The sequence below is a fragment of the Bos grunniens genome, chromosome 7 (assembly GCF_055505025.1).
Source record: "Bos grunniens cultivar Pamir isolate PY7600 chromosome 7, Bosgru_T2T1.0, whole genome shotgun sequence".
NCBI classification, from domain to species: Eukaryota; Metazoa; Chordata; class Mammalia; order Artiodactyla; family Bovidae; genus Bos; species Bos grunniens.
In genome coordinates, this window is record NC_141171.1 from 84,252,165 (window position 1) to 84,278,816 (window position 26,652).

Genomic DNA, 26,652 nt, shown 5'->3' on the forward strand with positions numbered 1-26,652 from the left:
GAGCAAACCAATTAATACTAGAGGAAATCAACCTGGGATATTCACTGGAAGTACTGATGCTGAAACTGAAGCTTCAATACTTCGGCCACTTGATGCAAAGAGCCAACCCACTGGAAAAGATCCTGATGCTGGGAAAGGTTGAGGGCAAAAGGAGAAGGGGGTGACAGAGGATGAGATGGTTGGATGACATCATTGACTCAATGGACATGAGTTTGAGCAAACTCCCATAGATACTGAAAGGCAGGGAAGTTTGGCATGCTGCTGTCAATGGGACTGCAGAGTCAGACACGGTTTAGTAACTGAACAACTGGCTTCTTAATTATTAAAACACATTTGCCTCTTCGATTCCAGATTTGACTTTTATAAAGCAGCAACCAAAACATTATATACTACAAATCTAAGGCACTGCTGATTTGGGGTCAGCGGACTCAAAATATAACACTAAATTTTAAGTCTATTCATATATTTTTTAGGAATACTTATGACTCTATTCTCAGAGATATAGACTTTTGTGAGGAAAGATTCCTCATATTAAACCCTGAAATTCACTGTACATACTTGGAGACTTGTCAAAGTAGTTAAAATTTGTATTCCTATAACACTGCATCAAATCCCCTAAACTAGTAGCAAGTTAATAAAAGCTTTAAAAGAGAATTGTCTTTGAAATGAATCAAATGAGCATAGTATCTGTTAGCAATAACATAATTAACTTTTTCAAATATACTACATTCTTATCAATGTAACATAAAAAATACAAGTGAGATACACTTGTACTTTAAAAAGTAAAGCACACTAAAATGCAATAGGTAGTAGCCAAAAATGGCTGGTTAGTGGTTTTATTTAATTATTCTTTCATTCATTCAACCAACAGTTATTGGGTTCCCATTGCACATTAACTATAGGTGCGTTAGATACAATGATGAGTAAACACACTGATCCCTTACTATAGACACAATTACTTCTCTTCTTCAAAACTATTTTTAAAATGCTATGAAAACTTCTGAGTTTCAAAGTTTATGCTGGTTGACTGAGCTTTAATCCAGTACATAATTTAGTTTTCCTATATTGAACAGATACAGTCTACTTTTTTATTCTTAGTATTGACATGAAAAAGACAATTTTTTTTTCAAATGTAACCATGATATTACTTTTAATCAGAAGAAAAAATATCTATATAAATTTACATAGTGCTAAATTATTTAAAGTACCATTACCTTCTCAGTGGGGAGTAATTTTGAAATTATGGAAGCTATCCTGAATCCATAATGATATACGCCAGTGAAGTACTTCACACATGAAAACATTTTGAAATGTGATCACTGACTGATATTTACCAAGCATGTTTTTGAAACTCTGAAGAACAATCCAGCTGGAATAATTTTTCTTTCATCATATATTTATAGTCTTAGAAAAATAACGATTAAAACAGCTATAAAATGTTGATGAATATTTTCAGGCACTAAAATAAGTTCTATATTATTTACAGTGACTATTTAACTTGACTAAATTGACTTGGGAATTACTTTCCAGTGAAAATAAAATTTAAATGTATATTAATATTAGAAAGATAAGAAATTTATTATATTCAAGTAGTACTTGTAGTGCTTTTAAATTATAATGTTAATCACTAAGTCATATTTTTAAATTATTTGTGAGCACTACAAATAATAATATAATTTATTAAATAAAAATGTTAAAATTGAGAGACCAACAGAAGATTACACTAATTAGCAACACACAGCAATCTTATACAGAGCACCCATAACGCACTGATCTCCAAATGTGTCAGTCATTCATGAAAACAACGATGATAGCTATTGAAATGCTTAAATCTTGCACTTACCAACCTCCACAACACTAGAACAGTTGGGACCTGTGAAGCCATCTGGACACTTGCAGGAAAAGGAACCATCAGACAATCCTGGCAAGCAGATACCTCCATTTTCACAAGGATTGGGATCACAAATATCACCTGAGAAATAAAAAAACAGATATTGACTGTTTTTGCCTTAGACACTAAACTGTATTATTTCATAACTCCCACTCATCTTCCTTTGGTAACATCACAATACTTTATATAGATTTACAGATAAGGTAGGCAAGACCCATTTGAAACCATGTGCTTCTAAAAGAAATGGTCTGTCACAAGGTTAAAATTAAAATTTTCAATTCAAACATTGCATACTAGGTTGCATACTAAAAGCAAGTAATGTACTTTGGAATTCTTTCATTATGTATAAATGAAAGATTTTCTAGTTTGTTAAAGATTAACCAAAATGTCTGCAGTTGACCGGTCTGCTAATTACTCCTATAAATAACCTATCTATATCCGCACATTTTGCTTGATAACTTTGCAAGTTCTCTCAGTAAAGGGGGTGCTTATTTCTTGATGTCTAGAGTCTGGGCTTATCCATGTGACTTGCTTGGCCAGTAGGGTGTTAAGAGACTTAAAGTCAGTTGATATTTGATAAAACATTTTAATCATTCTGCTTCTTTTCCTGGAACTCTGCCATAGCCCTGAGAGTAAATTCAGCCTAGCCTGCTCAAGAGAACTGAGAGGAAATATGCAAGGAAAGAGAAATAACCTGTGCAGTAACCAAAACCAAAAACACGTGGCACGGCTTTAACACAGGTAGCGGATGGAATCTGGAAAAGCACTGAAAGAATGGCCACAGGAGGCTAGAAAAATGGGTTCTCTGTGCTATATAGAGATGCAGTTGGTAAGACTATCACCTGAGGAAACTCTGGTGAAAGAAAATGTACCTAATAAACTTCTGTATATGAGTAATGGCATTTGTAGGCAGAATGTAAAAGTGTCACTTGATTTAATAACTGTATTTTATAAGGTATGATAAGAAAGAGACATGCTAAATAAAGAACTGATGAGTTTGAAAGTAAAGGAATAGGGAGGCACCAGGACTTATGATAGAAAACAAAACGATTTCTCAACCCCAGCTTCTCAAACCAGTGGAGGGTCAAACCCAGAGCTTTGTCAGAAAGACGTGGCTTCAGCATAAGTATCAAATGAAGGCTGTAGCTACAAGACCTTTGTGAAAACATTGCATGTAACTCAGGTGCAGCCTGAAAGAATCTCTCAGCTAAACAGAAAGAGATTCTAGAAATCTTAAGGATATTATCCCTGAGCAGCCTGACAGATCCACAGTAGTGCTGATTAGGTATGGAGTGATAAACAGGCTTCAGAGAATCACGGGTGTGGCTTTGCAAAGAGCATGTGAATCAGATTCAGAAAAGCCCATACAACTTCTAAAGGAGCTTTATAGGTAAAGGTGCCATCTCCTGGAATAAAGGGGAATGAAGCTTTTAAAAATTAAAAAAAAAAAAAAAAAAAAAAGCAGCGGGGCCCCAACTTCCTTAGTACTTGGTATTTCGAAGAACTTTATTCCCCTACAGAAGTTTTCTCATGAATGATTTCATCTTTTCTCCAGACTAACTGCTCTAAAACTTTACAAAAAAGGAAAATGGAGGTTAAGATATTTGTGAAATTTATAAAGCAGGTCATTAGCTATACTAACATGATAGACTAAAATACTACATTGGCACTGGATAAGATATTAGAAAAAGAGTCCTGAAATAAGTTAATAAATGAAAGAATATGCTTTGGGATTACCATAGAATTTAGCATGGCTGAACCCTGGAGTATCTGCTTGGTAATGACTGAAAAAGTATAAATATGTCAGGTCAGGGGAGATTAAAAAGTGACATCACCAATTATCAGTTGAGGAGACAACAAATGTTTTTAATATGTATTTTAGAGCTTTAACATGGTCAGATATATTTTAAGAAGACTATTCTGGCAGCATTATCTATCAAGTGCATTTGAAAGTGATGCATGGTAAAGATATTTCAATAGATTATTTATTTATCTCTTTATGTATCTAGCTAGTGAGCCATTCAACTATTCCTCCATTTGTCCATCCAACTGTCTATTCTTTGAGCACCTATTTGATGATAGGCACCAAGTGGTAACATAAGAGACATATATAAAGAGTCCTTATGATCAACAAGTACAGATCCCACTACAGGAGATGAAAAAGACAGAAACAATTAAAGCACATGGTAATAAGAACTATGATTAGTATACATGATCCAAATCATAGGATCACAGGAGACTTCTAAATGGATCCGGTGCTGTTCAGTGATGCAGAAGAAAAGAAGGTACATGCTTAACATCCCAGGAAAAGAAAATAACATATATGAAGGAAAAAGATCACTACGCATCCTAGGAACTTCAAATAGGCTACTATAATTAAAGCACAGAAGAGTATGATGAATAGAAAGAAATGAGTAGAAAGAAACGTTAGCATGGTCATCTAGATAAATGCCTTGTATGCTGTACCCCAAATTCTGAAGGTTTTCTGTCGGCACTGAAAAATCATAAAAGGACTTTACATATGAGCAAGTATATGATCACATTGGTGTTATGGAATGCTGACTTAGGCAACATTGTGTTGAATCAGATGGGGGACTAAGCATGAATCTTCTGAGGTAGTCCCATAAAAAATGACAACTTCCTTAACTCTCTTTAGAGGTAGCCAGGGACAAGGAAAGCAATGTAAGCGTCATTTAAACCCAATCCAGTTAATAAATGCTAGCTAATAAGATAGGAAATGATAGTCCTCCCAAATTACTACCTCCCCCATTAGAAACAAGGGGAGATTGTCTAGAAAGTAAATTACTAGTTTAAAAGTGTGATCCTGCTTGTCTTTCTTCAGTGTGAGCAAAGAAGCACAGCTTTGTACAGTCAGACTAACAACACTGCCATCTGCTCACTCTGTACATTGCATAAAGATGAGTATTAACACCGAAGCTTTTTTTTTGATAAGACGTCAGTCATATTTCTGTGCACTGTGAATACTACGAAAGAGAAGTTCTACATTCCCCAGACGAGGATCTGTTGTTGCAGCAATGTCAACAGATCAAGGAACATTGTGGATGTTTATATTGATTTATTTACACTGACAAGCGTGATCTCCACAGGAGAAAGGCAAGGCATGAACAGTGTCCTACAGGCTCACAAGAATACAGGCTATATTTATACATTTACCCAAAACCCAGATCCCTCATTCTCATCCCTCTCACTCCTACAGCCAATTTCCTTTATGTGAGCTCACCCAGAGTCGCATGAGACCACGTCGTCGGGTCCCTTTGGTTGACCCCCCATCACACAGAGCTTTGTTGTCCTAAGAAACCTTTCTTAGTACTTGTGCTGCCCTTTCTAAGTGATAATACTTAATCTAGTTGATTTTCTACTGGCGTGTCTGCCAGTCATATGATGCTTCTGTGGTCACAGTGAGACAGGATGGTCTGTTTACCTCTCATAGCTCGTAGATGCCAGCTGCTCTTCAGCTGACCTGTTTTCTCTTTTGTACTTCTTGTTCTTTCTGCTTATTACTTATTTCTAAGATGTTAATATTGTAAAAACCCATATTTTATCACCATTATTGATATCTACTCAGTGTCTTTCTGAAACATAGAAAAGAGGTAATAGATTTGACCAAATTGTGCCAGTAGAACTAAGAGGACATTGTGACCAAACTGATGCGTGGGTTGAGGGAGAGAAAAAGTCTGGACTGATTTCCAGAGCTCTTGCCTGTACAACTGTAAGGCCATCTTTCATAAGGAAATATAATGGATTCATTGTTAAAGGAATTATTGTGTTTAAGAAGTCTGCAGAGTATCCAAAATGAAAATGTCCTACAAAGGTATTGAATGATCAGATATGAAATCGGACAGCGTTTGATAAAACATGGATTGTTAAATATGGATGTGAATACTAGAATCCAGTGAGAGTCATTAAAGGGAGGGGAGGGGAGCAGAGCAAAGGGGAAAGGAGAGGGGAAGAGAAGTCCTTGGGCACACTAACAAATAAATGAGAATAAAGAGGGAAGATTCTTCGAGAGAGAAAGAGGAAAAAAATAGTGATAGGCCTCTTCCACAACAGTATGTATATCCAGTCTATTCACTTAGGGTCTAATATGTTAAGGACTGCCTGAGATTAATTAAAGGCCCTCACATGTAGCTGTGATAGATGGATAATGTCAGCAAAAAAAAAAAATGAAAGTTTAGATGGGCACAACAGAATCCAAACACAATTAGGGTGATAGCTGCTGCTGCTAAATCACTTCAGTCGTGTCTGACTCTGTGCAACCCCATAGATGGTAGCCTACCAGGCTCCTCTGTCCCTGGGATTCTCCAGGCAAGAACACAGGAGTGGGTTGCCATTTCCTTCTTCAATGCATGGAAGTGAAAGCGAAGTCCCTCAGTCATGTCCGATTCTTCACAACCCCATGGACTGAAGCCTACCAGGCTCCTCCATCCATGGGATTTTCCAGGTAAGAGTGCTGGAGTGGGGTGCCATTGCCTTCTCCTAGGGTGATTAGAGGATATGCTATGTACTTGTTTCCCCACACCTAATTATTAATAGCACCCTTGTGTCAGCTGGGTTCTCCATGAAGACAAAGAGTATAGCAAGTTTATTAAGAAGTAACACCCAAGAAAAAATGAGGAAGAAGCAGAAAAGGGCTGGGAAAGCTTTGTGATGCAGATCTGACACCTGTGAAAAGAAATGGGTGGTGGTGGGGAGCAGGGAGGTCACTGAAGGAAGACTGAGCCTAGGAGTCTCAGTCTATAATGCAGAATTGACAAAGTCTTAGCTAATCTACCTGGGAGCTCCAGAGCAAAGATTATACTTTAGAGGAATCCCCCAAAGGCAGAAATGTCCAGACACTTGCTCAGTTTTTGGCAGGAGGAGGCCCAGGCAGAGCAGGTCTCTAAGGCTCTAATGGGATCATGAAGAAAGTGCTACCAAAGAAAGTCGGTGGAAGTTAAGTGCATTCATTCTTTGCAGCCAAACAGCTTGTTCTTTCTTGAAAGGATATTGGAGCCATGCACCTTCATGTGTACCAAAGTCCTCTTTCACCCTCAAAGCTGTCCTGGTTTGGATAAGTTACATAGTTACTTTGGTCAAAACCAAGGTATCTTAGCTTTCTTTCTTTTATCTACACCCGCTATCTCAGTAGGCTGATACCTTCAGTTGAGTTCAGTTGCTCAGTCATGTATGACTCTGCGATCCCATGGACTGCAGCATGCCAGGCCTCCCTGTCCATCACTCCAGGAGCTCAAACTCATGTCCATTGAGTTGGTGATGCCATCCAACCATCTCATCCTCTGTAGTACCCTTCTCCTCCCGCCTTCAATCTTTCCCAGCATCAGGGTCTTTTCAAATGAGTCAGCTCTTTGCATCAGATGGCCAAAGTACTGGAGCTTCAGCTTCAACATCAGTCCTTCCAATGAATATTCAGGACTGATTTCCTTTAGGATGGACTGGTTGGATCTCCTTGCAGTCCGAGGGACTCTCAAGAGTCTTCTCCAACACCACAGTTCAAAAGCATCAATTCTTCAGCACTCAGCTTTCTTTATAGTCCAACTCTCACATCCATATATGACTACTGGATAAACCATAGCCTTGACTAGACGGACTTTTGTTGGCAAAGTAATGTCTCTGCTTTTTAATGTCTCTGCTGTCTAGGTTGGTCATAGCTTTCCCTCCAAGGAGTAAGCGTCTTTTAATTTTAAGGCTGATACCTTAAGTAGAAACCAACCCTTTCTGGCTAAAATTTCAAGTCTAATTCAAATGTACTTCAGGGACTTCTGATTCTCTGTCATTTCAATTAATCTGAAAAAGCATCAGCTTAAGAATCCTGATTAAAATGCAACTGACTTCTGGATTTCAAGTCAGTGCTTTGTTGTCTCTTTGCCTCCCAGTGGACGCGTTGGTAGAGTCTTTTAAAACTAAGATGGCAACTGGTACAAGAAGACAGGCTCAGGAATGGACAATACACGCCTTCATGGTTCTTTATTTCACTGTCAGCAGGTTCCTAAAATATACCTCTGCAGATTGTAATCTGTGTGCAGTGTTACACCTTGATGCTTCGTGGCTGGCTGGCCTCACCTGCTTTAGATTAGGACAGATGTGTTTAATTTGAATCTAACTATGTTTTACGATTCCATCTGCAGTTTATGGCAGACTCAGGCAAATTAAGCTGATGCCGATTTTCCTTTTGGCAATCGAATGCAGCAATTATTTTCTCCAGGGGCAAGAAATCATTGCAGGCTAAATTTAACTTCCCATTTGCCTGCTCTCTCCCCCCACTCTCCAGAGTTCTGTTTGGACTGGGACCATCCTGACTGTGCTCTGTGTCCTCCTCATTCTTCTCACTGACCCACCACCTGTTGCCAGTCACCTCCTGTTCAAAATGATTTAGGGATGTCTTATTTCACTTTATTATCAATTGCCTGATCTTTTAGCCAAAATCACAAAGTGTGTATGAATCTATAAAATCCAGCACTGCAGAAGACAGTGCAGAAAAGAAGAAAAAAAAAAACAACACTATAATTTGTACCATTATGACTGTGGTTGTGTTTTTCTGTGGGCTCAGTATACAGCCATGCAACTTGTGATGTAGGGAAAAGGAGAAAATTCTATGTTAGCACTAACCTGGGAATTAGGTGGACAGAACAGCCAATTTGCCTCATTGATATGTAACTATCTGATGGTTTATGCACTGAGTTTTCTTTACATATTACTGCTTATCTCCAGTTTACAAATCAGAGAACCCCAACTCAGTTATCATGTATTGATACTCCAGGAACCAAACATTAGACACTGGGAATGTTGTCTAGATGAAGACACATATGAATCCTGCACTCCTGAAATTCATAGTATAGTGGAGGGGATGCACATAAGAAACTGACAAATAAGCAAGGTATTGTCCACTGTAACAAAAACCATGCTGGGGTGGGGGAAAGGTAAGAGGAGGACAACCTGATGAGAAAGGCAGTGAATGCAACTAGTTACGGGTGCCTCTTGAGCTGAAGCTGAACATTAGCCAGTCATGTTAAAACCTAAGAGTCTTCTAAGCAGAGGGGATAGCAAGTGTGTGGCCTGAGTGATAGGCAAGAGAGTGATGAATTCAAACAATACAAAGGAGGCCAGAGTGTCCAGAATACAGTGGTAAAGTGTCACTAAGTGGTTTTTGTCAGCAACAGAGTTTTAGCAGGAACGGAGTTATAACTAACGCCCCACATTTGATTCTCTGTCCTTAGGATAATCAAGGACATTTCTTCTAAGCCTACTCTTACTATATTCTCAAACATCTACTGAAAATATATTATTGTATTTCAATTTTTTAGATATTAATATAGGTACACAGTACTGTGTTAACATAATGTAAATATATGAATAATTTATTTGGATGAATGCATGCATCTCCATTTCCTTGGCTCCTTTAGCAATCCAAGAAGCCACCTACAATATATCTGTACCTTCATCCCTGCCCTCTCATTTCTGAAAGAAAATTTGTATACAGATGCAATATTAAAAATGAAAAAGTAGTAACATATCTCTAAAGCATATAGCTATACTAACACAAGATATTAATATTAATTTCTTCAACATCTCTGCAAACTAAATGTAAAAACTGTCACAGTACATATTTATATGTGGTTAAGTAAATGGAGACTATATTTTGTTTTACTTTGGATCTTTTTTAATGGAATTATAATTGACAAATAATATTATATAGTTTCAAGTGAACAACAAACATGGTGATTTAGTATTTTCATACACTACAAAATGATCACCACAACAAGTCTAGTGACCACATGTCCCCACACAGAGTTATTATAATGTTACTGACTATATTCCCAGTACTGTAATATTACTTCCCTGTGACTCTTTTATTTTATAGCTAGAAGTTTGTACCTCTTAATCCCCTTCACACTTTTCACCCATCTTCCAACCCTCTCCCCTCTGGCAACCACCAGTTTCTGTTTCTGTTCTATTTATTCACTTGTTTTTGTTTCTTTGGCTGTACTATGGGAATTGTGGGATTTTAGTTCCCTGAGCAGGGATCGAACCCCGACCTTAGTAGTGACAGCTCAGAGTCCTAATCACTAGACCACCAAGGAATTCCCCTTGTTCATTTGTTCCAGTCTTTAGATCTACATTTTAGTGAAATCATATTATATTTGTATGTCTCTGTCTGACTTATTTCACTTAGCTTAATACCCTCTAGGTCCAAGTTTACATGATCAATTAATCTATGACAAAGGAGGCAAGGGTATTCACTGGGGGAAAAACAGTCTATTCAATAAACAGTGTTGGGAAAACTGGACAGCTACCTAGAAAATAATGAAATGACTACTTCCTTACACTATACATAAAAAATAAATTTAAAATGGATTAAAGATTTAAATGCAAGACCTGGAACTATAAAACCCCAAGAATAAAATAGGCTCTAGGCCCTTTGACACCATTCTTAGCACAATTTTGGGGGTTATGTCTCCTTAGGCAAGGGCGACAAAAACACAAATAAACAAATGGGACTACATCCGTGTAAAAAGCTTCTGCACAGCAAAGGAAACCATCAACAAAATGAAAAGGCCAACCTACTGAATGGGAGAAGGTATTTACAAATGATATATCTGATAAGGAGTTGATACCCTAAATACATAAAGAACTTATACAACTTAATATCAAAACCAAAAAACAAACAACCTGATTAAAAAACAGACAGGGACCTGAGTAGACATTTTACCAAAAAAAGACATGCAGAAGGCCAACAGGCACTTGAAAAGGTGCTCAACATCCCTAATCACTGGAGAAATGCAAATCAGAACCACAGTGAGATACAAGAGAACATTTAAATTCATGTTCTACAACCAGGACAACCTCATCTTCCGTTGATTGCTCTCCACTGAACTTGGCAGCTATACTATCACTTCATTTAAAACTGAAAGAAAACAAAAGCTTTGTCTTCAACTGCACAAGTTAGAATTTGAACCAACCTGTAGACAGAGTACTTGGCAAAATGAGCCACTTCTCATACACAAGTGAGCAATAACTCTAGTTAAAATGAGATAAAGTTCAGGAGAATTTGCATAGTCAACCTGGTAAAACTCACAAATGTTAGCACCCTTATGACTTACTGCCAGTGAAATTGTACAGAACAAAATAAATGTCACTTCTGAATCAACAGTAGGACTGAATTTACTTTGGTGTCTCTTGAGAGACCATTTATGCTGAATACTGCAATTTCATTTGTTCCATGCTCTAATGAATTTGATGCACAGACTTTTATTTTAAAGTCTTTCTTTGCAAGCTAAAGCTTAAAGAATGTGGACAGTTTAAAAAACAAAACAAAACACAGTTCAAAAGGTTTGATGTGATTGCTAGCTTCACTTGTGCTTTAAAAACAAATTTTAGTTGATGTTTCAGACCATCCTGCAATTTGGAAGAGAAAGAAATAAGATTAAAAAAAAATAAGAATATTCGTGTTGAGAGGATCTGTCATTTCACTGGAAAAATCATGTAACGCACTTGTAATAAAAGAAAAATTAACACCTTGATGTCCACAGGACTCCCAAATGACCACATGCAGCTACGGAAGACACAAATCTAATGAAAGAACAAGGAAACTTTGTAGACTCACTCGGGGCTACACTAAAGCTAATTTAAAGCAGGATGTTTCTTAGTTGTTTTTGGTGTTTAGTCTCTAAGTCCTGTCTGACACTGCACCCCCCTGGACTTGTGGCATAGGCCCCTAGGCTCCTCTGTCCATGGGATTTCCCAGGCAAGAGTATCAGAGTGGATTGTCATTTCTTTCTCCAGGGGATCTTCCCAACCCAAGGACTGAACCCACGTCTCCTGCATTGCAGGCAGGGGAAGTCCTTCTTAGCTGTTAGCCAGTGGTTTATCCCACTATTTTTAAAGATAGTTTTTTCTTCTTAGATAACTTTTTAAATGTGAGAGAAATATAGTACTGAAGATAGTTAGACGGAAATCAGCAATAATTTTGAGTGTTGACTATTTGAATTTTACATCCTTTACCACACAGCTTCAATCAAGGCTAATTGCATGAAAATATAAAAATATTTTGGGCTCTACATTTTGAAAAAGGCTTTTGGCATATTTTGTATTTTAAAACACTCTAGAGAGTCCCTTAAAATAACAAAATCTAGAGTTTTTAGAATTGAAAGGGACATTAGAGATGATCTAACCCAGTGGTTCTCAAACTTTGCTGAATATTAGAATCACAGGGGAGTTTTTAAAATTCCTGATGCCCAGTCCAATTAAGTCAGAATCACTGGGGTTGGAAAATAGACTTCTGCATTTCCTAAAGCTCATCCAAACTTTTCAACTTATTAAAGAAGGAACACAAATAAAAGAATGTGAGGAAGGAAAGAAAGGAGGAAGGAAGAAAGTTTGTATTTCCTGTTTTCAACTGAGAGGAAGGCAAAAGAGAAGAGAATTTATTAGACTAGCTTTCTTGGTAGTTCAGAATGAGTTATGAAAAAAAATACCTGCAGGAAGTCAGAATCAGCAAATTGAAAATAAAGGCACACAGCATGTTAGGGAGAGCAGAACAGATACTACTTACTACTAACATATATTGAATTTCCATAGAATAATTAGCTGGAACTTTATAAATCACCAGCTAATTCAACCATATCATGGAATTCCCAAGTATTTTTTGACTATATTATTTCTACCTGTGAAGAATATTCATCAAGTTAATATTAACTGAAGCCCATTTACATGACATTGAGAGATAATTGCTGCACATATTATGGGACCCCTGATAGACAATCACCTGCTCTTTATAGAGTCTAACAAAAGACATAGATAAGTTGACAGGTGGTTATCAGAGCATGTTAGGTCTATGAGAAGGGAAACTCCTGGTGCCAAAGGATCATGAAAGAGCTGCATCAAACTCTGCCCTGTGAGTTAGGAAGCTCTCCCAGGGCAAGTGATCTTCAATTCAAAACAAGAGGATTAATGGAAAGCAGCCAGGCAAAGGGATGGCCCAGAGATCCCCTGCAGAGGGGAACACATGTGCAAATGTAGGGAGCAGAGCCAGAGCCCTGCTTAAGAAACAGGATGAAACTCATTTTAGCTAGACAGAAGAGAGAGAACAGAAATGCAGAGGCAAGACTGAAGAACAGGAGTTGCCCAGGGTGTGCAGTGTCTTTAAGACACTCCTAAGGAGTCTGAGATTTCCCTGGTTGCTCAGATGGTAAAGCATCTGCCTACAATGCAGGAAATCCAGGTTCAATTCCTGAGTCGGGAAGATCTGGAGAAGGAAATGGCAACCCACTCCAGTATTCTTGCCTGGAAAATCCCATGGACGGAGGAACAGGGTCGGCTACAGTCCACGGGGTTGCAAAGAGTCGGACACGACTGGACGACTTTACTTTCTTAAGGAGTCTGGGCATTCCTGAGCATAAAGGACAGCCATTTAGGGGTCTAATCTGAAGGGTGACATGATAGTTCACCCTGGAAGCAATGTGGAGAATGGATTACAGGAGGAAAAGCCCAACGGTGACAGACCAGTGAGGAAGTGGCAAATTTTAGTCTTGCACGAGGGACTGCTGACTTGCCTTGGAGTACTAATGGAGAGAAGTGGATCCCAAAAGACATATGGAGAGAGGAAATTCATAGAGCCAACGGGATGGCTGAAAAGAAAGAGAAGAACTAAGGATGAAACTCATAAATTGAAATTTAACAAAAAACTCTGCCTTTCATTTTGATAGAAAACATGGTCTAAGGAGCAAGTGTGGTGATGGTGATGAAGGGGAGTGAAGATTTCTGTTTTGGAAATGCTTGGACAAAAATGTCTATAGCCATTCACTTGGAGATATTCAGTGAGAAGATAATTTTATCGATTTGAACCTGTGGAGAAAGATTCAGTTTAGAGATCGAGCAATTAGCATAAAGTCTATCTTTTAAATCATGGAAATACAAACACAAATTCTCAGAGGTGTTTCTGGAAACACGATCTAGAAGTAGATACATGTTTCTACCTTGTAATGGAGAAGGAAATGGCAACCCACTCCAGTATTCTTGCCTGGAGAATCCCCATAGACAGTCCATAGGGTCACAAAGAGTTGGACATGACTGAGTGACTAAGCACAGCACACCTTGTAAACTCTCTTAAGTGTGGAATCATTTCAACTTATTCACCGAATTCTCCCCATGGCAAAGACTGGCGTCTGATCATTTTATTCAAATAAAATGCTATCAAAATGAAAATTGTGTGGGAGAGAGTTGGAAATATATTTAAAATGGCAGAAACCTGATAAGTGTTTTGGCGTTGATGGGAGGCAGCTATCAGAACAGAAGTTAAAGGGACAGTAGAGAAGGAAATGCTCAGAAGGTTTGAAAATCACTCAGTTGTGTCTCACTCTTTGTGACCCCATGGACTATACAGTCCATGGAATTCTCCAGGTCAGAATACTGGAGTGGGTAGCCTTTCCCTTCTCCAGGGGATCTTCCTGAACCAGAAATTGAACTGGGGTCTCCTGCATTACAGGTGGATTCTTTACCAACTGAGCTATGAGGGAACACTGTGAAGGATGGGCTTCAGATATATATGGAAGGAATCACCTTTGGCACGAGGAGGGATCTGATATAATACAACCTGGATGTCTATATGTTTACAGATGCTTAAGCAAATTGAGGGAGTTTTTCTGGTGTCTTCTCTGTGTAGCAGGGCTGCTGAAAATATGATGGGATCATAGGCTTGAGTAGAGTAGAACGTAAGTAATATGTACTTGCAGTAAATAGAAGGTTGCTGCCTGGAAAGCATAGGAAAAAGCCTGAGGGAAAGGAGTAGGGCCCAGCTGGGCTTGGAGTCAAGAACTGACACCAGCAACACGTACCCAACCTTGTTATCTGGTTAGAGGACAATAGCTAGTGCTCAGGCAGGAAGAAGACCCTGACCCAGGTTTGTTGTGTTACCAGACAGGTGTGATGGAGGTCAACAAAAGAGTGACACCTGACTGCTTTGGATTTTTTAATGCATAAATAAGATAGCTTATTGTGTGTTATGCTCTAAAATCATATATTTTTCTAATTATGAAAAAATTCTAAACCCAATGAGTTGTTCTTTCAGAGACTATCATAGTTCTTCAGTTGACAGCAAAGGACAAACTAAAAGATAGAATTTGGCTGCTGTATATAAATAATGCAGTACATCATGATGATAACACTTAGTCCATCAATCCTTGTCAAGAACGCAACTCACAGTGACTTTACAAAAACAATCAGCTGCTACAAAGATGAAATCCAGTGCCATATGCAATGGTGGAAGATTCACATTGCCTTCTTTTTTAGACCTTAGACTGTGAATTATTTCGTTTCTAAATGTAAAGCTGCACAGCCACAATAGAAACATAATCTCCAAGGAAAATTAGTAGAAAAACAATTGGCTATATTGATGACTTATTAAGCATAGTGACTCAAGAAACACCAGGACATTTTATCAATCATCACATTACTCATTTAATTATGTTTTTCAGGTAGAAAGGGTATGTAATGCTAAAATTAGAGAAAAAATTTGCAAAGTCTAATTTTGTGTTTTATTTAGAATCTTCTTTTTAAAAGTCATAATTTAAGACAGCAGTAAAATAACAGTTTCAAACTCCAGCATACAAAAGTTGAAGTAATATATTTCACTGTTTTAAGGGCAGCCCTGACTATTTATTGCTAGAACGTTTAAAGTAGTCAATTGTTTCATTAAATAACATGTTTATAAACTGTGCCACTGAACCTGACTATATATGTTCCTCCGTTTGGTGCGTGGAGGAAAGAAATCACAAAAATTAAAACTAGTCTTTTTTCAGCTAAAAATAAGCAATAGAGACACCTATCTAATTTACAGAATGTAAGTCATATTTTACAAGTCTGATTTAGATCTTGATTAAATTTTATAAAAAATGAATGATTTCATATTTATCTTTTACAGTAATATTTTCACATGAAAGCAACACTTTATAGAATAGCTGCCGGATACTCTAATTTCAGGTAATCTCTAACATTTCAGAATTTATGTCATTTATCCAAAGATAAAACAATCTTAGAAGAAACATAAATTACTTTGATAGGCCACTGTCTGTAGATAGCTTCCTGATAAACAATTTGATATATTTACTTGCTTGGTTAAATTTTCATATATCCTTTGATTCTATCATTACATAATTCAGCCAATGTTAGAACATTTCATTATTGTATAGTAATATTAATATTTTTGTGATTATGTACCAAACACTATACTAAGTGCTTTATGGGTATTATATCATTTAATCTTCATAATATGCCTATGATAAACTTTGCTGATATTGTTAATAAGCCTCATTTTATTTATGAAAAACTGAAATTTACTGATGTTCCAGAATGTAAAGGCATAGAATAACAAGGGCAAAATAAAATTCACATGTAGTCAGCATGGCTTCAGGAATAAGAAACTAGGCATGTTGGAATGATTTCCCTTGCCCCTGTTTTCCTTCACCTTTCTGCTTCAAGTTCTTTATTTTTTAAAAGTTCTTTTCATTCTCTGACTACAGGTCAGTTATTTAGTATTATTATGTATTGTCTACCTTCTCATCTTTGGATAATTACAGCCTCTTGGAAAATTAAGTGGATGAATAACATATGAATCATTGTTTGAGTCAATGATAGCAAGTACTAGAATAATACCTGGTTCACAGTAGGATATATACACACACATACAAATATATGCATATATATGGGGAAAGAGTATCATATTCATATTTGAATGAACTTATATATAAGTTCTATTAGCACAAGAAACACAATGATGACAATTATTTGAAAATAATAAAACACTTGCAAAAGAAATAAAGCCTTTAGAAAACTGAGGTAGCATATCTCACCAGCAATTTGGCTGGAAAGAGGTAAAATCCAGGTAACATTTCACACACTGATAGCACTGTCCTTCTGATGTTGCAGTCTGTATTGCATACAAACATGAACACAAAGGGTTTTTTTCCTTAGACTTTAAGTTAATAACAACATCTTCATTTTATTGATCACTTACTGTGATCCAAACACCTTCATTTTCAGAAAAAAAATCAAAACAATTGCCTATATTCAGAGCATGTGAATTCTGGCAACAGAATTAAATCAAGAACCTGAACTATTAATTGCCACTTTTTAGCATTATGCTAAAATTCAACATTTTTCCTAATTCTAAAAACAGTATATGTTCTAGGGAAAAAAAAAATCGAGAGACACATGCAAAACAGGGAAACTGGACCCCTTCTCTGCATTTCATTCTTGAACCCTAGCAGTAGCCACTGTAGTGAAGTTCGCTCAGTTGTATTCAACTTTTTGCAACCCCTTAGACTGCAGCCTGCCAGGTTCCTCTGTCCATGGAATTCTCCAAGGAAGAACACTGGAGTAGGTTGCCATTCCCTTCTCCAGGGGATCTTCCCAACCCAGGGATCAAACCCAGGTCTCCAGCATTGCAGGCAGATTCTTTACCATCTGAGCCACCAGGAAAGCCCACTGTTACCTCATTCTTTTGTATCCTCTGTGAAATTTACAAATCAGTTGCAAGAGGGCATCAGAGGGCAGACCCACTGAAACCATACTCACAGAAAACTAGTCAATCTAATCACACTAGGACCACAGCCTTGTCTAATTCAATGAAACTAAGCCATGCCCTGTGGGGCCGCCCAAGACGGGTGGGCATGTTGAAGAGGTCTGACAGAATGTAGTCCACTGAAGAAGGGAATGGCAAACCACTTCAGTATTCTCGCCTTGAGAAGTGCATGAACAGTATGAAAAGGCAAAAGGATAGGATACTGAAAGAGGAACTCCCCAGGTTGGTAGGTAACCAATATGCTACTGGAGATCAGTAGAGAAGTAATTCCAGAAAGAATGAAGTGATGCAGCCAAAGCAAAAACAATACCAATTGCGGATGTGACTGGTGATAGAAGCAAGGTCCGATGCTGTAAAGAGCAATATTGCATAGGAACTGGAATGTTAGGTCCATGAATCAAGGCAAATTGGAAATGGTCAAATAGGAGATAGCAAGAGTGATCGTCGACATTCTAAGAATCAGCGAACTAAAATGGACTGGAATGGGTGCATTTAATTCAGATGACCATTATATCTACTACTGAGGGCAGGAATCCCTTAGAAGAAATGGAGTAGCTATCATGGTCAACAAAAGAGTCTGAAATGCAGTACTTGGATGCAATCTCAAAAACGACAGAATGATCTCTGTTTGTTTCCAAGGAAAACCATTCAATATCACAGTAATCCAAGTCTATGCCCCAACCAGTAATGCTGAAGAACATGAACAGTTCTATGAAGACCTACAAGACCTTTTAGAACTAATACCCAAAAAAGATGTCCTTTTCATTATAGGGGACTGGAACGCAAAAGTAGGAAGTCAAGAAACACCAGGAGTAACAGGCAAATTTAGCCTTGGAATATGGAATGAAGCAGGACAAAGGCTAATAGAGTTTTGCAAGAGAATGCACTGGTCATAGCAAACACCCTCTTCCAACAACACAAGAGAAGACTCTACACATGGCCATCACCAGATGGTCAACACCGAAATCAGAATGATGATATTCTTTTTTTTTTTTTCATAATGATTTCATTTATTTGTTCTGTACATATCTGATTAACAGGCACTAATTTTGTTGATGGAAACAAGAGAACTCTATTGTTATATACAGATTAGAAATGTAAACACTTAGCATTTCCCACAACTACTGACTTCACAAATTACTTTGAATGTTATTTCTTTTTTTTTAATTTTATTTTATTTTTAAACTTTACATAATTGTATTAGTTTTGCCAAATATCAAAATGAATCCGCCACAGGTATACATGTGTTCCCCATCCGGAACCCTCCTCCCTCCTCCCTCCTCCCTCCCCATACCATCCCTCTGGGTCGTCCCAGTGCACTAGCCCCAAGCATCCAGTATCGTGCATTGAACCTGGACTGGCAACTCGTTTCTTACATGATATTTTACGTGTTTCAATGTCATTCTCCCAAATCTTCCCACCCTCTCCCTCTCCCACAGAGTCCATAAGACTGTTCTATACATCAGTGTCTCTTTTGCTGTCTCGTACACTGGGTTATTGTTACCATCTTTCTAAATTCCATATATATGCGTTAGTATACTGTATTTATGTTTTTCCTTCTGGCTTACTTCACTCTGTATAATAGGCTCCAGTTTCATCCACCTCATTAGAACTGATTCAAATGTATTCTTTTTAATGGCTGAGTAATACTCCATTGTGTATATGTACCACAGCTTTCTTATCCATTCATCTGCTGATGGGCATCTAGGTTGCTTCCATGTCCTGGCTATTATAAACAGTACTGTGATGAACATTGGGGTACACGTGTCTCTTTCCCTTCTGGTTTCCTCAATGTGTATGCCCAGCAGTGGGATTGCTGGATCATAAGGCAGTTCTATTTCCAGTTTTTTAAGGAATCTCCACACTGTTCTCCATAGTGGCTGTACTAGTTTGCATTCCCACCAACAGTGTAAGAGGGTTCCCTTTTCTCCACACCCTCTCCAGCATTTATTATTCTTTGCAGCCAAAGATGGAGATGCTCCATAGAGTCAGCAAAAACAAGATGGGGAGCTGACTGTGGCTCAGATCATGAACTCCTTATTACCAAATTCAGACTTAAATTGAAGAAAGTAGGGAAAAGCACTAGACCATTCAGGTATGACCTAAATCAAATCCCTTATGATTATACAGTGGAAGTGAGAAATCTATTTAAGGGACTAGATCTGATAGATAGAGTGCCTGATGAACTATGGACGGAAGTTCATGACATTGTACAGGAGACAGGGATCAAGACCATCCCCATGGAAAAGAAATGCAAAAAAGCAAAATGGCTGGCTGGGGAGGCCCTACAAATAGCTGTGGAAAGAAGATAAGTGAAAAGTAAAGGAGAAAAGGAAAGATATAAACATCTGAAAGCAGAGTTCCAAAGAATAGCAAGAAGAGATAAGAAAGCCTTCCTCAGCGATCAATGCAAAGAAATAGAGGAAAACAACAGAATGGAAAAGACTAGAGATCTCTTCAAGAAAATTAGAAATACCAAGGGAACATTTCATGCAAAGATGGGCTCGATAAAGGACAGAATTGGTGTGGACCTAACAGAAGCAGAAGATACTAAGAAGAAGTGGCAAAAATACACAGAAGAACTGTACAAAAAAGATCTTCATGACCCAGATAATCACGATGGTGTGATCACTCACCTAGAGCTAGACATCCTGAAATGCGAAGTCAAGTGGGCCTTAGAAAGCATCACTATGAACAAAGCTAGTGGAGGTGATGGAATTCCAGTTGAGCTATTCCAAATCCTGAAAGATGATGCTGTGAAAGTGCTGCACTCAATATGCCAGCAAATTTGGAAAACTCAGCAGTGGCCAGAGGACTGGAAAAGGTCAGTTTTCATTCCAATCCCAAAGAAAGGCAAGGCCAAAGAATGCTCAAACTACCGCACAATTGCACTCATCTCACACGCTAGTAAAGTAAGGCTCAAAATTCTCCAAGCCAGGCTTCAGCAATGCATGAATCGTGAACTTCCAGATGCTCAAGCTGGTTTTACAAAAGGCAGAGGAACCAGAAATCAAATTGGCAACATCCGGTGGATCATTGAAAAAGCAAGAGAGTTCCACAAAAACATCTATTTCTTCTTTATTGACTATGCCAAAGCCTTTGGCTCTGTGGATCACAATAAACTGTGGAAAATTCTGAAAGATATGGGAATACCAGACCACCTGACCTGTCTCTTGAGAAATCTATATGCAGGTCAGGAAGCAACAGTTAGAACTGGACATGGAACAACAGACTGGTTCCAAATAGGACAAGGAGTATGTCAAGGCTGTATACTGTCACCCTGCTTATTTAACTTATATGCAGAGTACATCATGAGTAACGCTGGGCTAGATGAAGCACAAGCTGGAATCAAGATTGCCGGGAGAAATATCAATCACCTCAGATATGCAGATGACACAACCCTTATGGCAGAAAGTGAAGAAGAACTAAAGAGCCTCTTGATGAAAGTGAATGAGGAGAGTGAAAAGTTGGCTTAAAGCTCAACATTCAGAAAACTAAGATCATGGCATCTGGTCCCATCACTTCATGGGAAATAGATGGGGAAACAGTGACAGACTTTATTTTTGGGGGCTTCAAAATCACTGCAGATGGTGATTGCAGCCATGAAATTAAAAGACGCTTATCCTTGGAAGGAAAGTTATGAACAACGTAGATAACATATTCAAAAGCAGAAGACATTACTTTGCCATTAAAGGTCTGTCTAGTCAAGGCTATGGGTTTTCCAGTGGTCATGAATGCATGTGAGAGCTGGACTGTGAAGAAACTGAGCACTGAAGAATTGATGCTTTTGAACTGTGGTGTTGGAGAAGACTCTTGAGAGTCCCTTGGACTGCAAGGAGATCCAACCAGTCCATTCTAAAGGAGATCAGTCCTGGGTGTGCTTTGGAAGGAATGATGCTGAAGCTGAAACTCCAGTACTTTGGCCACCTCATGCGAAGAGTTGACTCATTGGAAAAAACTCTGATGCTGGGAGGGTTTTGGGGCAGGAGGAAAAGGGGACGACAGAGGATGAGATGGCTCGTTGGCATCACCAACTTGATGGACCTGAGTTTGAGTGAACTCTGCGTGTTGGTGATGGACAGGGAGGCCTGGCATACTGCAATTCATGGGGTCGCAAAGAGTTGGACATGACTGAGTGAGTGAACTGAACTCTTACGTTTGTTTTACACAAATACACATAAATGGTGCTTATACTGGTAATATAACCTTAGAAGTAACTGTTTGCTTCAGAAAATTTTATTTACCTTGCCTAAGATACTTTCAATAATATTATCCCAATCTAGAATATCACTATTAGTATATTACTCTTCTTTAAGGTTCATGTCACTGGGCTGGGACTGTTTGCAAATTAACCTACATTATCGTAAGCATTATATATATATGATTTCAATTCCTCCATAATATAAGCAATTTAGAACTTAGTTCCAACAAAATAAAAACTGAGTTTTGTTACATGAGAAGAAAATAAATAAAGGATGATCTGCTTAACTGCATAACTGTTCTAAAAGATACACAAACATAGAGGCTCTTTAATTCTATTCTTAAAATGGACCACAAAGTGAGATTGTTGTTGGCAATTTTTTTCCCAGACCCAGGGTTAGGAAACTCAAGAGGCATGTCAGTACACACTAAAGGGTCTTCAAAAGACCTACCTTCCATCCTTACCCTCTTCTCCCTAACCTTGAGGTTGGAGTAACTCTTTACAGGAGATCATAAAATTTGTAAGCATAGAGTAAATTCATAAATGCTGTTGGATCATTTCAAAATCCTGTGTTAAATGAAAAAGCAAGAAATATTCTATAAGCTCTTTCTAGAGTTGGAGAGAAGAAAAGAAAGATCTGGAAAGGTATATGCAAAGAGATCAAGAATAGCCATCTCTAGATAGGGAGTAATCAGAATATTTAAATAGTCTTCATTGTGTTTATTTTGTAATGTTTCCTAAAATTTTGTGCAGTGCTTTTTTGAAATAAGAAAAAAATCTGCTTAAAAAATTCATAACATTTAAAAATCCAATTAGCAGCTAGGTAGAAGCAGAAATGATAACTACCAAGGTTGAACTGAAAGAAACAGAGGTTAGTGAGCATTATGATGGGTCATTATGATGTTTAGTGATCATATTTACTTAGTGCTAAAATGTGCTCTTTAGGAACTCAGCTTATTCTCATCAACCATATGACATGCATACTAGTACCAACATACTACTATTATCAATCACTTTGTGATTAGAAACAAATAGTGAATAAAAAGTAAGTTTACATAACTCACTTGAAATTCCACATCTAATATAGAATGACACCTATACTCAACCCCATGAAATCAGATTTCTCATTCTTTGATCTAGAACCTGACAAGGAATGAAGTAACATTCACGGAGTAAGCAACCATAAAAATATTATCGAAATGTAATTAGTGGTCTAGATCACTTATACAGCCCAATTCTGAAAAAAATATCTTAGGCATTCATTAATTCCTTGAGTCATTCAAAAATGTTTCATCAGGTCCCTGTTATATTCAGGGCTTCCCTGGTGGCTCAGTGGTAAAGAATCTGCCTGCAATGTGGGAGACCTGGGTTTGATTCCTGGGTTGGGAAGATCCCCTGGAGAAGGGAACAGCTACCTACTCCAATCTTCTGGCCTGGAAAATTCCATGGGCTGTATAGTTATGGGGTTTCAAAGAGTTGGACACAACTGAGCGATTTTCACTTCACTATTATATTCAAAGCAGAGGGCTAATTAATATGAGTTAAACTACAAACTTATGACACAGTCCTGTGCTGTGCTTAGATGCACAGTCCTGTGCTTTGCTTAGTCACCAACTCTTTGTGACCCCGTGGACTATAGCCTGCCAGGCTCCTCTATCCATGGGATTCTCCAGGGAAGAATACCAGAGTGGGTTGTGATGCCTTCCTCCAAGATATCTTCCCAATCCAGGGATCAAACCCAGGTCTCCTGCATTGCAGGCAGTTTCTTTACCCTCTGAGCCACCAGGGAAGCCCATGACACAGTCCTGGTCTTACCTAATTTATTCTTCAAATTTTATCTAGACAACTTAAAATTCACCTTTTCTGGATCTTCCTAAAAGAAGAGAAATAGAAAAAATTGACTGTTTGAAAGAATCACATTATTAACATGAAATTTGACATGAAATTAGAATGTTCCTTTAACTGTCACTTAAAATAAAAAAGAGACATAGTTTATCACAGAAAGAAGACTAATGCTTATGTTCAGAGGATCCCTCATGAATGATTAATACACCTTTGATTTTCCCATGAAGCCACTAGTTACTGATGTAAGCTTATAAGCTACTGCGATTTACTTTACTTTTGGAAAGAGAATCTATTTTATGTTCATTTCAAATCCCTTATCATGTTTCTCACTTTGATTAATATAATTATGTCTCAAGCTTTTTAATGTAATTACTTAATTACTAAATTATCCATTTCTAATACTATTGGGAGTCGAGTTCAATTTTAGTAACTTTATTGGCATGATAAAATCTAGAAGTATTTCCAGGGTCAATGCAGACACTCTTCAGGCAGGATGTCATAATTCACAGCAGTCAAAGAAATTACACACTGCATCCTCAATTGAGGAATTATTCATATTTGGATACTCCACTACCACCATTTTCTCAGAAGATTTTTCTTGGAACTTTCTTTCTTGCTTTAATTTTTTTTTTAATTTAGTTTTGTTTACAATAAAAGGAAGGGAAGAAAGGAAGGAGGAAAAGAGGGAGAGAGGGTGAGAGAGAAAGAGGGAAGGCTGGAGAAATAAAGATATCCTGGAACTACTTACAATTTCTACAGATCCTATTGTTTAAGGGCATGGAGTCAAAAGTTCAAGAAACATCCAGGTGCATGGCAGTGATAGTACTTGAAGGGGTGGCTTCTGAGTGCAGAGTGACTCTACCTCTCCCCTCTTCAGTTCTCTTGCCTTTGCTTGTCTGTAGTCCCTGGCCATGTATCAGAAGGGTCTCTCTCACAGTGCCAAGGAGACAAAAAGCAGTAATAAGATGTGAAACCCCATGCTATGAGATTCAGAAGAACAGAATATCTGAGAAGCACTTTTTGCTAAAGAACAAGAGGATTTCTTTTCCAGAAAATTCCAGCAGTGGAAAGTTCCCCACTACTTACTGGTCTTAAATGTATGCACTTAATACATATTTCGGATTTGATTCCTATATTTAGGGAAACACTTTCTGATGATATCCTTAATCATAATTCCTGAATCCATCACTCAGTCACAGAAGAGGGGTCTCTCTTTTTTTTCTTTTAAACCATCAAGCCCACTTAAGAAAAGGCAGAACATGAATATGCTAATAAGCCCAGCCATACTCCTGGGGTCAAGCTTAGCTTTCCTGTTATTTGGGCAACTCTTCTTACATCTGTTTTCACAAGTAAAAAATGGGGTTCATAATAGTAAGTACCTGACAATGTAGTTGTGAGAACTAAATAGGTTGATATTCATAAAATTCTAAAAAATAATTCAAAAATACTAACATTTAACAGGTAGTACTTTAGTTAACAGATTCATAAAATCTATTTGAATAGAGAGAGACACAACATTCCCTAAAAATACTCAAACACACTTTGTTTCCCAGTTACCTATTAGCACAAATTACAAGCCTGGCATTTTTTAAAATGTCTATTTTGACTTCATCAAGGTTTCAATGATAATCCTCACATACAGTGAGTTTTCATGGTAAATAGTCTCATGGCACAGCCTTCTTTCATGCCTCTAAATAGTTCCACAAAACCATCTCATTTTTTCCCAGATCTTTATAATGTGGAAAGAGGTTATATCAACTAGTTTCAGATCAGTTCAGTTCAGTCGCTCAGTCGTGTCCGACTCTTTGCAACCCCATGAACCACACCACACCAGGCCTCCCTGTCCATCAACAACTCCCGGAGTCCACACAAACCCATGTCCATTGAGTCGGTGATGCCATCCAACCATCTCATCCTCTGTTGTCCTCTTCTCCTCCTGCCCTCAATCTTTCCCAGCATCAGGGTCTTTTCAAATGAGTCAGCTCTTCGCATCAGGTGGCCAAAGTATTGGAGTTTCAGCTTCAACATCAGTCCTTCCAATGAACACTCAGGACTGATCTCCTTTAGGATGGACTGGTTGGATCTCCTTGCAGTCTAAGGGACTCTCAAGAGTCTTCTCCAACACCACAGTTCAAAAGCATCAATTCTTCGGCACTCAGCTTTCTTTACAGTCCAGTTATAAAATCCTTACTTGACTACTGGAAAAACCACAGCCTTGACTAGATGGACCTTTGTTGACAAAGTAATGTCTCTGCTTTTTCATATAATGTCTAGGTTGTTCATAACTTTCCTTCCAAGGAGTAAGGGTCTTTTAATTTCATGGCTGCAATCACCATCTGCAGTGATTTTGGAGCCCAGGAATATAAACTCTGATACTGTTTCCACTGTTTCCCCATCTACTCACCATGAAGTGATGGGACCAGATGCCATGATCTTAGTTTTCTGAATGTTGAGCCTTAAGCCAACTTTTCACTCTCCTTATTCACTTTCATCAAGAGGCTCTTTAGTTCTTCACTTTCTGCCATAAGGGTGGTGTCATCTGCATATCTGAGGTTATTGAGATTTCTCCCGGCAATCTTGATTCCAGCTTGTGATTCATCCAGCCCAGTGTTACTCATGATGTACTCTGCATATAAGTTAAATAAGCAGGGTGACAATATGCAGCCTTGACATACTCCTTTTCCTATTTGGAACCAGACTGTTGTTCCATGCCCAGTTCTAACTGTTTCTTCCTGACCTGCATATAGATTTCTCAAGAGACAGGTCAGGTGGTCTGGTATTCCCATCTCTTTCAGAATTTTCCACAGTTTATTGTGACCCACACAGTCAAAGGCTTTGGCATAGTCAATAAAGCAGAAATAGATGCTTTTGTGGAAATCTCTTGCTTTTTTGATGATCCAATGGATGTTGGCAATTTGATTTCTGGTTCCTCTGCCTTTTCTAAAACCAGCTTGAACATCTGGAAGTTCACGGTTCATGTATTGCTGAAGCCTGGCTTGGAGAATTTTGAGCATCCCTTTACTATCGTGTGAGATGAGTGCAATTGTGCAGTAGCTTGAGCTTCTTTGACATTGCCTTTTTCTAGGATTGGAATGAAAACTGACCTTTTCCAGTCCTGTG

The 26,652-nt window shown here is 38.1% G+C and overlaps 1 protein-coding gene across 6 annotated transcripts in view; it reads right to left on the reverse strand.

The window, feature by feature from the left end:
- Positions 1 to 26,652, reverse strand: part of EDIL3 (EGF like and discoidin domains 3) — an 805,907-nt gene that overhangs the window by 353,244 nt on the left and 426,011 nt on the right. For all 6 annotated transcript variants that reach the window (XM_086412886.1, XM_086412888.1, XM_086412884.1 and 3 more), the window contains one exon: positions 1,844 to 1,972. In XM_086412886.1, the coding sequence (XP_086269012.1) occupies positions 1,844 to 1,972 (129 nt within the window). The remainder of the gene's footprint in view (positions 1 to 1,843; positions 1,973 to 26,652) is intronic.